General features: G+C 32.0%; 1 protein-coding gene across 1 annotated transcript; it reads left to right on the forward strand.

Annotated features, from left to right (window-relative positions):
* Positions 1-4,733: 4,733 nt before the first annotated feature.
* On the forward strand, positions 4,734-15,462 carry LOC131845859 (cullin-4A). Its single transcript, XM_059195001.1, has 13 exons — positions 4,734-5,094; positions 5,179-5,321; positions 6,928-7,148; positions 8,188-8,376; positions 8,779-8,925; positions 9,395-9,581; positions 10,248-10,440; positions 10,986-11,287; positions 11,866-12,087; positions 12,446-12,553; positions 12,923-13,093; positions 13,486-13,638; positions 14,117-15,462. Exons 1-13 carry the CDS (start codon positions 4,854-4,856, stop codon positions 14,210-14,212), a joined length of 2,373 nt encoding a protein of 790 aa, XP_059050984.1. The 5' UTR covers positions 4,734-4,853; the 3' UTR covers positions 14,213-15,462.
* Positions 15,463-16,259: the final 797 nt, after the last annotated feature.

Consider the following 16,259-nt stretch of genomic DNA (forward strand, 5'->3'; position numbering starts at 1 on the left):
AATTCTTGTCTCCTTACTCGGGTGTCGTGTACCTTTGCGAATTGCAGTCTTAGTCAAAGTAATTTCTAATCTCAATGCTATAACTCAGAACACAGCATGCCAGCTAGCTTCTTGGCGGCAAAATTAATAAGTGAACTGGAGATACCCATGCTGATAGGGTTGCCAGATTAGAATTCTAAAATATTGGTGAATAATTTTTAAAGTATTAGTATAAAATATTATATATATTTTAAAGTTATAACTTTATTATTATATACATATAACTAATATAAAGTAAGTATAAATAGGTATATAGATAGGTTCCATAGAGTAAACAAATATATACTTTATGATACGTACTTGCATACCTACCGTACCTATTTAAACATATATAACAAAGTATCATCTACTTCTTTATACTTTTTTTATTTTATGACACTGCGATTTCCTTTTTACTATACAAATTATTATTTTACACTCAAGTTGACGTCGCAGTACCTATATATTGCAATATATGTATAGACGATGAGGACAGTAATCAGTATGAAGATAGAGAGATAGATATAGATTAATAGTCTTTCACATTAAATACATATTACTGGAATTAAGAAAACGCTATTTGATTTGTTATTTTATTGTGTTAGTAATTCAAAATAACGTAACATTAATAATATATTAATATGACTCTGAAATCTTTGTCAACCCTATATGAAAATGACTTATTAAAAAACTGTCTCTGGTGAATACTAATATATATATATATACCTTCATATAACCATACTTGCTAACCCGCGCAACTTCGTCTGCATTTCATTTACTTGACATTATATTTCGCCCAATTTACATAATATCTTATTAAATTATAGACTACTAGCTGTGCCCGCGACTTCGTCCGCGTGTTATAGTGACCTTGACCAAATATTGAAAAAATATTTAATAATCTAACCCAAAAAGGAAAAGAAAAAAGGTTCGTTACAGTTTCAAAAATTACTATTTTCTATACAAACTTTCATCCCCTATTTTTTACCTCCTTAAGGGCAACAATTTTACAAACTTAGTCATATTTATTTATATTTAATGAACAACCTAAAAAAAAGTTTCAAGATTCCAGTTTTAAAAATGACGATATACAAACCCCTTACAACCCTTTCTTCGCATTAAAAAGTAGCCTATGTCCTTTCTCAGGATCTAGACTATCTGTGTACCAAATTTCATTTAAATCGGTTCAGTAGTTTTGGCGTGAAAGCGAGACAGACAGACAGAGTTACTTTCGCATATATAATATTAGTAAGGATGTATTATTGTGATGTGTAAACTACATTACTATAAAGTTTCATCAAAATTCATTCATTCATTTTTGCGTGAAAGACAAAATAACAAACATCCTTCCATACATACTTATAAACTTTCGCGTTTATAATATTAGTAAGATAGAAAAGGTTTTATCCATCCATTCATATTAAAATTATATGCAAAATTATCTCTGTTGTTGTAGTTGGGTTCTTTTACGTTGAGATGATATGTTATGACCAATAAATAATATCTTTATTATTTATTAATTATAATACAATTGTATTGCTTTTAATAATTTCTTACAATTACGTCAATCAGTAGGTGTTTGACATTAAAACTATATATTAAATTCGTATTCGATAAGGAGATCGGATATACACATAACATCTGTCTCTAAACATTTCGCGACAAAACCACTAAATTCTATTTTAATTAATTACTATAATTAATTATAATAGAATATGGGATAAAGGAATATTACAGTGTCAAAGCAGTTGTTATATGCAGAGCTGAAATCGTAGGCATTAGCTATTTTTTCATAAGTCTTTATAGTTATACCACAGATAACATAATATTACCTAGTTATACCTATGTATGTTATATTGCTACTGGAGATGACATTTTTCATGTCGAGGTTCATTATTCAAATTTATTCGACAAGGAATCGAATAGAGCACGATGAATATCAATTCCATCCCAAACTAACTTAAACTTTATCAACTCCCGAGCCCTTTCAAATTATTTATGGTTGGCGGAATACGTTTTCCTCTTTTATATCAGTTTATAAAAAATATTTCTATCTGTATTTTTCCTTCCTGAGCATATTACCTTCAGTAATAAACCAATTTATTTGTTTATTTCAACTTTTTAACTTTTATTGTATTTATATTCAAACACAGTGGTATTATGTATATTTTTTTAAATACATTCTTAATATACTACTATAATACCCATGAATACAAATGTTTGCTCAGTACGAGGAATAGAACCCGCTTCTATCGGAAATAAAACAGTGCGCTAAACCACTAAGCCACCATATTTTTATATAAAAAATATACGAAATGACGGGTAACTAGTAGATTTATATAATAATAGTTGCTTTGGTAGGCCAAGTAATGTGTATCGACACACAGTATATAAGTTAAAGAAGATCAACAATACATGCGTAAGCTCATAAATATTAAGTGTATTATATATATTAACATAATATTTTATGTATACATAATATATATGTAATTATGAAAATATGTATAATCTTATATATAAAATTCTCGTGTCACAGTTTTCGTTCCCATACTCCTCCGAAACGGCTTGACCGATTCTCATGAAATTTTGTGAGTGTATTGAGTAGGTCTGAGAATCGGCCAACATCTATTTTTCATCCCCCTAAATGTTAGGGGTAGTCCACCCCTAAATTTTTTTTTTATTTTAAGGCAAAACAACGTTTGCCGAGACAGCTAGTATAATATATTTATATGCTACAGTGAAAACTTCTGTTAAAAACTTCCACAGTATCAAATCGCAGTGGAAGCCTAAGAATTTATAAATCCAAATATGTAAATAATAAAAAAAAAACTGCGAAACAATATATATACATAGAAAACACACAGACCAATCGAAACAATTGTATTCATGAATACAAACCGAACTCGCGACTAGTAGAAGTAAGGCGGTGTATGCTAAACAGCTAGACCACCGAGGTAAATAAGATTATTGTTTATTAACCCTTTATTAACCCCTATCAAGTGAGACCATAGGGAAATAGCTTGGATATAAATCCGCAACAGTATTTAGTCAATTAGAAACAAACAGACGATGTTCAATTAACCGGCGGTCTCATTACTAAAGTCGTTGAGTGGCTCGCATACCCACACAGATATGCAATCCTCTCCAGTTAATCTCCTGGCTTTATTCAGAGCGTTAAGTAGATTAGTGAAGTAGAATACTGCGGATTGTTGAGGATGTGTCCTTGTTTGAGAATTAAGGCAGAAGTTTAAGCACTTCAATTATAGGATAAGGGGCATGATATCTTAGTCTTCTGGAATGGAAATACATGAGGTGTAACGAGGTTGTCACATAAAAACATTCGTAGTGCAGTACATGTATAATATATGGACGACAGTTACAATAAATAAATAAATAAATAAATATAAATAACCTCTGGATATTCAACACAGCGCCATCTAGTCACACGGTAAGCGTAGCTTGTGTTATGGGTTCTAGTCGACTGATATAAATATCTAGATTTTTTTTTCAGTTCATCTGAGAATCGACTTCTACTATTTTTTTAATTTTCCCCTTCCTTCAACACCTATTTTTTAATAGCGATTGTAATTTATATGGCAAAACAACGTTTACAGGGTCATCTAGTAATATATAAAGAAATAGCAGTGAAATTATAAGCTACGGAGGCATGCCGACTTAGTCCTCCTGAAATTGAATGGCAACGCATTAGGGTCCACCAACGTCGTCGTCATGGATGATGGAGATGTGAAGAACTGATAAGAAACTCAGGTCGTATTTTTTTCAAATAAATCATACACACTATTTAAATACTATGATTTTTTTTTATTAAATACGCTATAAGGTTCAATTTACATGGTAATTCAATTGTTTGAATTTGATATGTAAGAGCTACATGTAGAACATCTTCGCTGAGAAGTTTGCTTGGTGAATGGAAAAAAATATAAATAAAAAACAATGGAATTCTGACGTTTTTATACCTAAGGTACCAGAGCCATAGAATCATTGTAGCAATCATTACCATATACCATCTCCAGCGGTTAGTAAATTCCTACTACAGAATATAACAATATAAAATTAAACGTAATCTGGTCAAAAACTAAAAATTCATAAAATATATAATATAGGGTCGTTAGTACCTACTGGAGACTAGGATCATGTCAGTTCGACCCCCATGCAGTCCATTTTGGAGGATATTGTGGTTAGTTCCTGATAAACTTGCCACGATGCCCTAACTGACCTGACTCAGGAGAGATTATCCTTACCTGGTGCCCCACCAGCATATATATCTGATATCACAGTTGATTTCATCCATTAATAAAAATTTATCATAATCATTGATTAGTAATACAGTCATTAATACAAAAAGTGCAACAATTAAATCCTCGAGCATCAGAAGATGATGCATATTTTAATTTAAACCGTTAAACTACAATATTATATTCGAGTAAAACAAAAACAACATTATAAGTTGATAATTTATGATTTGATGTTGTGGAATTAAATCTTGTAAACAAATTATCTAGGATTAATAAAAACACTTTCATATTGATATGTATGTATCATTCCTTTTTTTAATTTAACTTATTTCTAATGTAATGCATTGTTATTTGAATAATCTATGAACGTGTCTGTAGCCTCAAAATGACATTTATATGACATCTGTCAAATAAATCCCCATACAACAGTGCCCTCTGCTATCGAAAGTTTGAAACAAAGCTTAATGGTGGATTTATTGTAAATGACTGACGTTATTCTTAATTTTATTTGTATTTTTTGATTAATTATCGTTATTTGTATAAATTAGTTCTGTGGCTACGGCCATATCATGCTTTCTTATGTCGGGTTTAGCTAAAACGTCAGTTTTAGTCGAGGAGGGTGGAAATATCTGTAGAAAACGTTCCCTTCCATCCAGCGATCAGTGCAATAAAAGATCAAAAACCGACGATATGAGTGCCAACGAGAAGAAATCAAACTTTTCAGTAATAAATCCAAGCAATGGGACAGTCAAAACGACCACGTCCTCTATGAATAAACCAGGAGCGGCAACTAAAAAACTCATTATTAAAAATTTCAAAAGTGTGTTTACCATTTATTTTTGTCGTCACATCATAACCTATAATGTTGCGTGATTCTGTAATAATTGGTCGTAATTTATTGTAGGTAAACCGAATTTGCCGGAGAACTACCAAGAGACGACATGGAGCAAGTTACGAGAAGCTGTTATTGCTATACAGACGTCAAAGGCTATTGCTTATTCCTTGGAGGAGTTGTACCAGGCGGTGGAAAATATGTGCAGCCATAAAGTAAACATTTAAAACTATAACAATAAATATCTCTTACACAATACAAACTAATTGATAATAGTTAATTTAGTAATTATTACAAGTTTCTGTAGTTTTAAACTGCATGGTAACTTTTGATACTATCTAATGGGAATCATATCCAAATCTCATGGAATTAATTTAGAGCCACTATTAGAATCATATTATATTTTTGAAACATACAATGTTTTGAAATTACATTTACATCAGTACACCCTTCTTGTTATTGAGCACCTCAAATTTAATCACAACATACACTTACAATTTATTTCACCTGTAAAAATTGTAATGTAAAATATTTTTAAATTTCTGTAGTATTTAAATTTTTATAAAAAATACCTTGTATGTTGTGATTAAATTTGAGGTGCTCAATAACAAGAAGGGTACTGATGTAAATGTAATTTCTAAATTATTCTTTGTTATATATGAACGAAATAGCTATCAGGTACGTTGTACTATTGTGTAGAGTTAATAATAATAATAATAAAAACTATTCTGCATAAAAAAAAACCAAATAATTACAAAATATGCGAACAAAAGGTGGCCTTATCACCCAAAGCTATCTTGAGTTAAGCGAGTTAAAGTAGTACTGATAAATTAGAAATAGACACTTGGGTTATTTACTAAGATAAATCTTTTCAGAACATAATAGTTAATCATCTGAAAGAAAGAACAGTGTAACAGATCAGTTTTTCCATCACCAGAGTCAGTCAGAAATATATATTAACATAATAAGATTTTTTTTCTGTTTTTGGTTGTCAAAATGCTTTTAATTGTCCCTTTCATTAGATGTTATTTCAGTGAATTCTGTAAAATTATTTTATTTGTACTAGTACTGTACTACTATAAGAAAAATTACAAATTAAGGTTGGTTGAATTCTTATCCAGCCTCATACGGTTTGTCGGAATTTACAAAGTATCAATAATTTATCTTTTTTTATCTTATCATAACACTTCAAAAAGTTTTTCATTTGAACCATATTTTTTTGTATATGTTATGCAGTATCTACAGCAATATTGAAACTATTTTGATAAGTTACATTAATATTTTTATCAGCCACACTGGTACCAGTTCCATACTTTCTCTACATTCGTTTTGTTTATTTGTATATATGTAAATGAAATGGCAAACAAGTTATTGGACTACTTAGTGGAAAGTGGACATCCTCAAAGATCATCTTAATCTTCTCTTAGATGTTAAGTTACCATATCCACGATATTACTAATATTCCACACATCATTAAATTGTGACATTTTAAAAATGTTAAACACAATAATCTATAGGATGATATCTCAGGACAGTTAATTCACACAGCGCCATCTAGTGCCAAACAGAGCTTGTACTATGGGAACTAAACAACTGTATATATATAGCTATAAATACATGACACATTTTTCTGTAAATACATACATATAGGTAACACCCATACAAATACCACACACTGATACAAATAGGCATGCTCATGAATGTTTGGACCTATAGGAGCCCGTGTCAGCCCGTGACAGTTGGATTTGGCTCTATGCTAAACTGCTAATCCACTAAGGCAGTCAAATTTCTTTATTCAATCATATTTATGTTCTTTTCTAGATGGCATCTCAGCTATATGTAAACTTAACAAATTTAGTAGAAGCCCATGTGAAGGCAAATATAGAACAATTCTTGTCAGAGAGCATGGACCGGCAAGTATTCCTCAAGAGAATGGATGATTGCTGGCGAGCTCACTGCCGACAGATGATTATGATTCGCAGTATCTTCCTGTACTTGGATCGCACTTATGTTCTGCAGAATCCTAGCATACATTCAATATGGTATGTAATAACACCTGACATTACATAATGTTATCACATTGTCTTATCATCTTACACTACAAAATCCTTTATACAGTTCAAAAGAAACAAGCAGACAAAAACAGATACTGTTTTCTACTGTATATTGCATAAACGAAATATCTCCTTTGGAAAGTATACACTATATCCTGAAGATATAAAAACAATCGCTCCTAAGAAAGAATTGAAGGATCCATTTTTTGTCCCTGAGGGGCTTAGATAGTGAAGTTTGTAAAAGGGCGAGCACAATAGATCTATGTAGGTAGCAGTGTGACACATGACACCTGACAATAGCCTAAAACCCTCAATAAAAATTATATATATAATTAATTTTAAATGTAATCCACATTGCCATTAACAGATAAAACTTGTTTGAGATTGGAAGCAAAATATTTGTTTTATATACTATGGAAATATATAGAAAGAAAGCAAAACTTTTTAATCCTCATAACAATTACATAAGCACCCTCACATAATCAACATACAAATAATAATCAAAGTACCTATTGTTTACATATATTGCGTCGATAAAAATAATATTGCAACAGATGCAAACAAGAAACTTGTTTATATTAAACACAGATTTTTGTTACATGTCTATATCATTATGAGACACAGTAGGCAATTTAAAGGAGATTATAGTTCATCAAGACGCATGTCTCTTGCATCTTAAGGTCGTCTGGAACATATTGCTACTTAGTGATAAGGCCTTTTATTACCTCTGTGTCATATTGTTTTATCTTTTTATTATGATATACTGTATTTTGTGAGGAGAACAATAACAAGTTGAAAACTCAATTAAAATAGTTATTTGGACTATAATCTATATCTTTTGATGTACGGAATGCTGTATAACAGTCACTATAGATTTTAATACATAATTTTTAATTATTTAAAATGTTATTTATACATATAATTATATTTAGGCAACACAATTTCACAAATTTATTTGTATAGTATTTACAATAAATTCTAAAACACAGTGAACAAATTTAAAGTTGTTCATATTTTATTTTTTCAGGGATATGGGTCTAGATCTGTTTCGTCACCACATAGCCATGAATACACTAGTTCAAACACGTACAGTAGATGGGTTGCTACTACTAATAGAGAGGGAGCGAGGAGGGGATGCAGTGGATATTTCATTACTGAAGAGTCTTCTACGGATGCTCTCTGATCTGCAAATATATCAGAAAGCTTTTGAAAACAAGTATGATAAAGACATTCATTTTGTAACTATGTTCTAAATAGAGTAACTTGTAGGAATATTGTTTATAGTATTGCTCTATCCATCTAAGTTTACTAGACTTATTTTTGTATAATCTGTAGCAAGAGTATTAACCCGCCGAAATAACCTGGAGGTTAGTCCCACATAAAACCACATAGTGTATATCGAGACACCATTGCCAAAGTCATGGGAACGAGTTTACATTACCATGCTACGCCTAGTCGAAGTCCACAACTGCAAGAGCACTAACCTCTGTTTAGATTCACTTATAAAATTTTACTATATTGTATATTGACTTTTCTTAAAAAAATATTAGATAAATAATCTCTTCTAAATACCTTACAAAATGAAAATATTTGATGTATCTTTTCTGGTGATGTACAGATTCCTGCAGGCGACTGAACGATTGTACGCTGCGGAGGGTCAGCGCCTGATGCGTGAACTAGCCGTGCCTCAATACCTCGCACACGTAGAGAAGCGTCTCCGCGAAGAGAATGAGCGTTTACTCCATTATCTAGATCCCTCCACCAAGTGAGTTTCTGTGTTCATCCTAAATACGTATGCATGACTACAATTTTTAATTTTTATAAAGGAGTTTGGGGATTTTTCCTGAGTCTATTGTGCTCGCCCCTTTTTTTGAGTTGCTATATATGTCCTACATATATTTTTGGACATTGTTAGTTAGGGAAGAAGTATATCTGATGATGAAATGCAATTTCACACTGAAATGTGGTTTGTCATTGATGATATAACATAATGATATTAGTTCTACACATTTGTAATTTCTAACATGCCAAAGACAATGTGTGCCTTTTATCTATGGTATTTTTATATATAAAAGAATTCTAATTTACCAATTTTAGTAACTCTTCACTTCATTTACTTGAAAATATTTTTCTAAATAAAATTAATGCTGGTCCTATACAAAGTTTATTTTTTTTAATTATCATACATTTATTATGATAAATAAAGACTTGCTACTTTATGTATATTGTTTCAGATGGCAATTAATTCACACAGTAGAACGTCAATTACTTAGTGAACATCTATCTGGTATCCTAAGCAAAGGTCTGGAGACTCTGATGGACGGTCCAAGGTTGGCTGACCTCACCACACTATACAATTTGTTCAACCGAGTCAAAGATGGGCTTACCGAACTCTGTAATCATTTCAATGCTTATATTAAGGTAATAATACATTTCTAATTACACTGAGTTATAACATTTTCTCATGGTCTAGCAGTTTAACATATTACTTTACTTCCGATGGTCGCGGGTTCGATTTCTAGCACGGTACATATATTTGTTTTGATGACTATGATTATTTGTATCGGTCTGGGTGTTTACTGTGTATATTATGTAAGTATTTACAAAAAAATATGTATCTGAGTATTTAGTTGTAGTACCCATAAAGCTCAACTTAGCTTGGGATTAGATGAAACTTTGTGAATTATCCAGAGACAATATTATTACTATTACTTTCATAGATGTTTATTATTCTATTGTCACAATAATCAACGGAATTCTATGGGCTCCTCTACTGACTACATTCATGCAATTCGTATGTGTTCACTATACCTAAACTGCTCGTAGGACCAAATTTGGTCCTACGAGCCGGATATTAAGTCTTTCTGGAGTACATGAATAAGATCAGTTATGTAAATAGAAAAGATACATATATAAAGATAGATTTATTAACTTGCTCTTATGTCTATCTACTCTGGACAAAATACATTTTTTTTTATTATAGCCTTCTATTCAGACGTAACACGTTATTATTATCTATTATTTATTGGTCAGTCTTTTCCATTCCATCTAAATGTATTTTACTATTTACATTTTTTTTATTTACAGAAAAAAGGTCGCACGATAGTAATAGAGCCAGAGCGTGACAAGACCATGGTGGCGGAACTACTCGACTTCAAGGAGCAGCTGGACCATATAGTGAACACATGCTTTCAGAGAAATGACAAGTTCCTCTACTCAATGAGGGAAGCCTTTGAATTCTTCATCAACCAACGGCAAAATAAGCCTGCGGAACTTATCGGTAAATAAACTTATTAATAAAAAAATGGAAATGCTTGAGTACGACTATTATCTATACTATTTATGGCAAATAAATTAATTGCCGATTTAATGGAAAGTAGCAATATATGAAAAGCAGCATTTAAATCGTGTCGTCGTCAATCGTCATATATTTTTAATAATACAGATGATTCTTTAATAGTAATAACAGCCTGGGCCAATTCACACAACATCATCTAGTGGATTATGTAAATATAATTTATTTTAGTAAATATAAATAATATGTTATAATACATAATATACATAGAAAACACCCAGATCAATTCCAACATGGTATGATACCCATGAATACAAATGTTTTTGTGCAAGGAATCGAATTGTTTACAGAAATGTGGTCTGCTATACCGCTTAACCATCAAGCCCTTTATATTTAACTTAACAACTACTTTAATATAGAATACAATGCATAAATAAATAAATAGAGTATTAAAGAACATTTAGAATTGGTTGTGGTTTCTTTTTAAAAAAATAGTATTAATTTTCTAATTTATTTCTATAATATTACAGCCAAATTCGTCGACGTAAAACTCCGCGCTGGCAACAAAGAAGCGACCGAAGAAGAATTAGAACGACTACTAGATAAAATAATGGTTCTTTTCCGATTCATCCATGGCAAGGACGTATTCGAAGCGTTTTATAAGAAAGATTTGGCGAAAAGGCTACTGGTCGGGAAATCTGCTTCTGTAGATGCCGAGAAGTCTATGTTGAGTAAACTAAAACAGGAGTGTGGTGGAGGTTTCACTTGTAAATTAGAAGGGATGTTTAAAGATATGGAGCTGTCCAAGGACATTAATATAACATATAAACAGGTAAGTGTGGTGTTGATTGCTAGAATTCCTATAACATAAGACAATATCTGGTAATGTAGTAATTAGTTTTAGGATACAATTGGACTGGCATGTACTTTTAGTTTGAACAAAAGTTCCTGAATGTTAAAAATAAATAAAAAAATAAACAATACATTATACTATATAATGAGACATTAGGGGTGGCAACTTATAAAATATATACAGTATAAACCTTTTCATTCCAATATTGAAGTTTTTCAGTATATTACTTAAAAATATTATTGAGACTTTTTGAGACTTATTGATACTATTCAGCCCATCCACAAAAGTTTAATTTGACCTTTTCATAGTTGAATGCAGAAAGTTTGCTGACCTTGATTTCGTGTATTTAAATGTCGAAATTGAGACCAAAGTATCTATACTAGTAGTGTAATTAGGACGAATGCAGGAAATCCATATACAGTTGCTCGGTATTATTTATAGAAAATTATGTTTTTTCCGTGAAAGAGTAACAAACATCCATACTTACAAACGTTCGCGTTTATAATACTAATAAGATATACCAGTCAATATAATTCTATTGTATTATAATTGTTCAGCACCTGACGGCAATGAAAGAGGGCGGTGGTCTAGAGCTGTCAGTGTACATCCTGACGATGGGGTTCTGGCCGACGTACGCGCCGGTGGAGGTGCGGCTGCCGACCGAGCTGACGCGCCACCAGGATCACTTCACCAAGTTCTACCTCGCCAAGCACTCCGGACGCAAGCTGCAGTGGCAGGCTACGCTCGGGCACTGCGTGCTGCGAGCTAACTTCACACAGGTAATTTGAAACTTGAGTGTAAAACTACACATGTACTATTTAATAATTTAAAATGACAAAGAATAACTTTTGAACTTTTATCCTTTCCCTGTGTTTTCATTTAGTATGTCTTAACTTAATATTAAGACTGTCATACTCTTAAAATAAAATAAATAAACAATAACAAATCTACAAATAAATAAATTTATTATTTTTATTTATTAATTTAAAGAACATTGTTTTCTGTCTATTCTTACTAATCTCTCAAAAGGCTGGACCTAGTTTGACACTGTTGGACTTTCAGTCGCAGTTGGCTAATGTTATATGGAGTAACTTAGACTATTTTTTTTTATAAAATATACATACTTTCTTGTTTCAGGGTAACAAAGAGCTGCAGGTGTCACTATTTCAAGCGCTCGTTCTTCTGCTATTCAATGACGGAGACAATCTCTCATTTGAGGAAATTAGGACCGCCACTAATATAGAGGTTTGTCACTTATTTATTAGAGAATTATCAGGTTTTATTCCCTCTAGAAATTTTCTATGATGTTCGAAGACTTATTGAATTGTATTTTTTATTCATAATCCCATCCCATCCTCGTCGGCACCGTTGACTGTGTAATAATTCCTTGTATTACCAGGAATATTTGGGAACAAAAAAACAAGTCTTGTTACTACTCAATATATAAAAAGAACAAAGACAAAAACACATTACTCACATTAGATACACAATTGTTATTTTACTTATAATTACATCACATTATAGAATTTATTTCTCTTTTTTTTTAATTATCACATAATCCGTACAATAAATTATTACAACCAAACATACTTACTCATGTTATGTTATTTTCAGGAGGGCGAATTGCGGAGGACACTGCAGTCGCTGGCATGTGGAAAGGCTCGAGTACTGAGCAAGGCGCCGCGGGGTCGGGAGGTCGATGACACTGATCACTTCTCATTCAACGGGGACTTCACCAACAAGCTATTCCGCATCAAGATCAATCAGATACAGATGAAGGAGACGGTCAGATCATTTTACATTTTAGTTTTATATACTATTATATAAAAACATTCCAAAAGGCATAGTCAAATGTGATTGTTCCCGTATATATATTTAGACTATAATGGTAATAACCCTCGACAAGTCACCCAGTAAGTTTTTGTAGTTAGTTTCAAGGTAAGCATAGTTTATGTTATGGATGCTAGATAACTGAAGGAAATCCTTAAATATATACAGAATGTACATAGAAAATACCAATGCAAGCAATCATTTCATTCATCATTGTGTTTTCGCATATATAAAACTAGAATGGATAGTTTGTTTTAGTTGCTAGAGACACTTTAGTAAAACTTAAATACTTAAAAATATCCTAGTACTTTTGTCAACAAAATAACATATTTACGTGTGTACTTCAGAGCGAGGAGCAAAAGGCGACCGAGGAACGCGTGTACCAGGATCGGCAGTACCAGATCGACGCCGCCATCGTGCGCGTCATGAAGATGCGGAAAGCGCTCTCTCACAACTTGCTCATCTCCGAGTTGTACAACCAGCTCAAGTTCCCCGTCAAAGTAAGATCACGTTATCCATACTAACATTAGAAAATGTGTGTATCAGTCTGTTACCTTTTTACAACTAAACACTGAACAGATTTAATAATGGAATTTAACACGATGATTGTAGTGTGAGTACGGAAATAGGCCATCTTTTATATCAAAAAAGTTTCAGAGCGATATTACAATGAATGAACAACTTAATTCTCAGAAATAACATATATGTACTATATACATATGTTATAACTAAGTTGTTGTGTATATGCACCTATAGATGATTATTTATTTCTTATTTTTGTGGAGATGTTAAAAATAGCCGGCGGTCACATAAAAAAATGTTAGTTTCTTACTCCAATCACATTTCAATGACTTCACAAATTTTGACACAAAATACAGTAAAAACCTGTACACATAGGATACCCTAAAATATATTCCGAGTACTACTATTCTCCCGTATAGTTTCAGAACAGAACTTTAAAATAAATTATGTTTCCAGCCGGCTGACCTCAAGAAGCGCATAGAATCTCTTATCGACCGCGACTACATGGAGCGAGATAAGGACAACCCCAACCAATACAACTATGTGGCGTAATCGCGGCGTCCGCGAGTGCTCACCCCCGCAGGCGTAGCCGCCAGCCTCCGCCCGCATCCACTCGCATCCGTCCGCATCCGCAACGGGTCGAGTGCGTGCGCAATTTGGCAACTTTTGGAATGAGACAACGGGCGGTTAGACGTGTATAAAAGACGGTTATGTGAATGAAACTACCTTTAATAGTTGTGTGGAGCTAATTGAATTGGTCGCAAAGAATTTGATACTGGTTTCAAGCAGAATATAGTATCAGATATCTGGTAATTAGATGGTATGTTAAATGGACAAAGTGTTGGAAATTTTGTAATCATTTCATAAGAAATAATTTACATCTGGCCAATTGGAAGTTAGCGGTAGATGTCAGAGGCTACGCTTGTCGAGACATGCCTGTATGTACACAATAGTTTTCATCCCTTTTCAATGTGTTGTATATCTTTTAATAGTTTAATCTCTATATTTATTTCATATGAAGTTAAATAAATAGTTTTGATATAATTTAACCAGTATTTAAGCCAATTTATTAATATTACCCTGGATTGCGTGATGTTCGTCTAGTCCCCAAATAAGCTGAACTCAATCTTACCTTGTCACTAAAATTGCACAAAGTTATATGCCAACACTATGTTCAAATAATTTACTCTTATATAAATCAGCAGATTGAGTAATTTCTATCTAAAAATTACCATTTGCTACATTGAAAAGTGATGAAATAATAAATTCAGTTTCTGAAAGGTTCCATGAGGTTTATTCTGCTAGTATAAATTAGATGGACTATAACAAATTACACTAGTATTATTCAGAAATACTAAATATATACCACTGATAGGAAAAACCAAATGATGGTACATTTTAAACTAGATCCACAAATTAATCTACTTTTTATTGAATTGTCTAGAAGCAACGTCACATGATCAGAATTTGATTCCAACGTTATAAATATAAGTATTACAGATAGTTGTTACAGCTTGTAATTATAATGTGTGATATTAGATGATGGATTATCCTCCCATACAGCGGACTCGCTCATTTGTAGCTTTTGTGTAGATTATTGACTTTTAGTTATCTAAGAAGTTACTTAGAAATGCTTCTAAGACCAGTAATGTGTTGCAGTTTAAAAGGTAAATTTCACGTTAAAATTAATACTTTTTAAATTTATGAGCTTATGTATGGTGAGAGATACACATGTTTTATATAGAAGTGTACGAAGATATACAATGTTAAACAGATTTTGGCTACATTTATGTCGATAATTAATGTTAAGTACAACAGTGTGAATAGTAGCACTTATCTTAGCAACATCGGCATTATTTTACAAGCATATGTATCTTTAGCCAAACAGTTCAATTCTCACTGTAAAATATATATTACTAGCTGTACGGGTTGTGTATGTAATACAAACCTTCCTCTTGAATCACTCTATATATTGCTAAAAACTATTAAAATCCGTAGTTTAAAATATCTAAGTGAACAGACAGCGAAAGCGACTTCCTTTTATAGATGATATGATATATTTAAAGATATATCTAGATACAACAAATTAATAACGCTCACCATATTGTCTATTGGAAATTGTCATTGTACTCGTATATTTATGGCCGCTTAGAGACCGTTCCATCTGGGTGCTCATACCTTTTGAGTTTTGTATATATTAATATAATATAATATACATATATTACTTTGGAATAATGTACCTTTCAAGCAGTAAAAGAATTTCTCAAATCGGTACAGTGATTCCGGAGTTTACTTTCCTCTTAACAAAATCCGCTCTCTCTATAATATTAGTAATTAGTATAGATATTGAAAACAATTTCAATGCAAATTAGGATGAGCAACGTTATTTTCATGTCATTGTCGAAAGATAATATATATTTGCAGTGAAAATTCAACTTAATTGTGGAATTTGTATTATATGGGTAATATATTTCTGTTTGTACATTTTGTATTTTCTTTTTCTTGTCTATGTACTCATGGGCACTTTCAAAACACTATAAAAGTTAGTTTTGCGTTAGATTATGTGTATATTGCCATTCTATTAGCATTTTGTCAACGC

Source organism: Achroia grisella, unplaced genomic scaffold (genome assembly GCF_030625045.1).
Source record: "Achroia grisella isolate CSIRO2021 unplaced genomic scaffold, CSIRO_AGI_Agris_v1 utg487, whole genome shotgun sequence".
NCBI lineage: Eukaryota > Metazoa > Arthropoda > Insecta > Lepidoptera > Pyralidae > Achroia > Achroia grisella.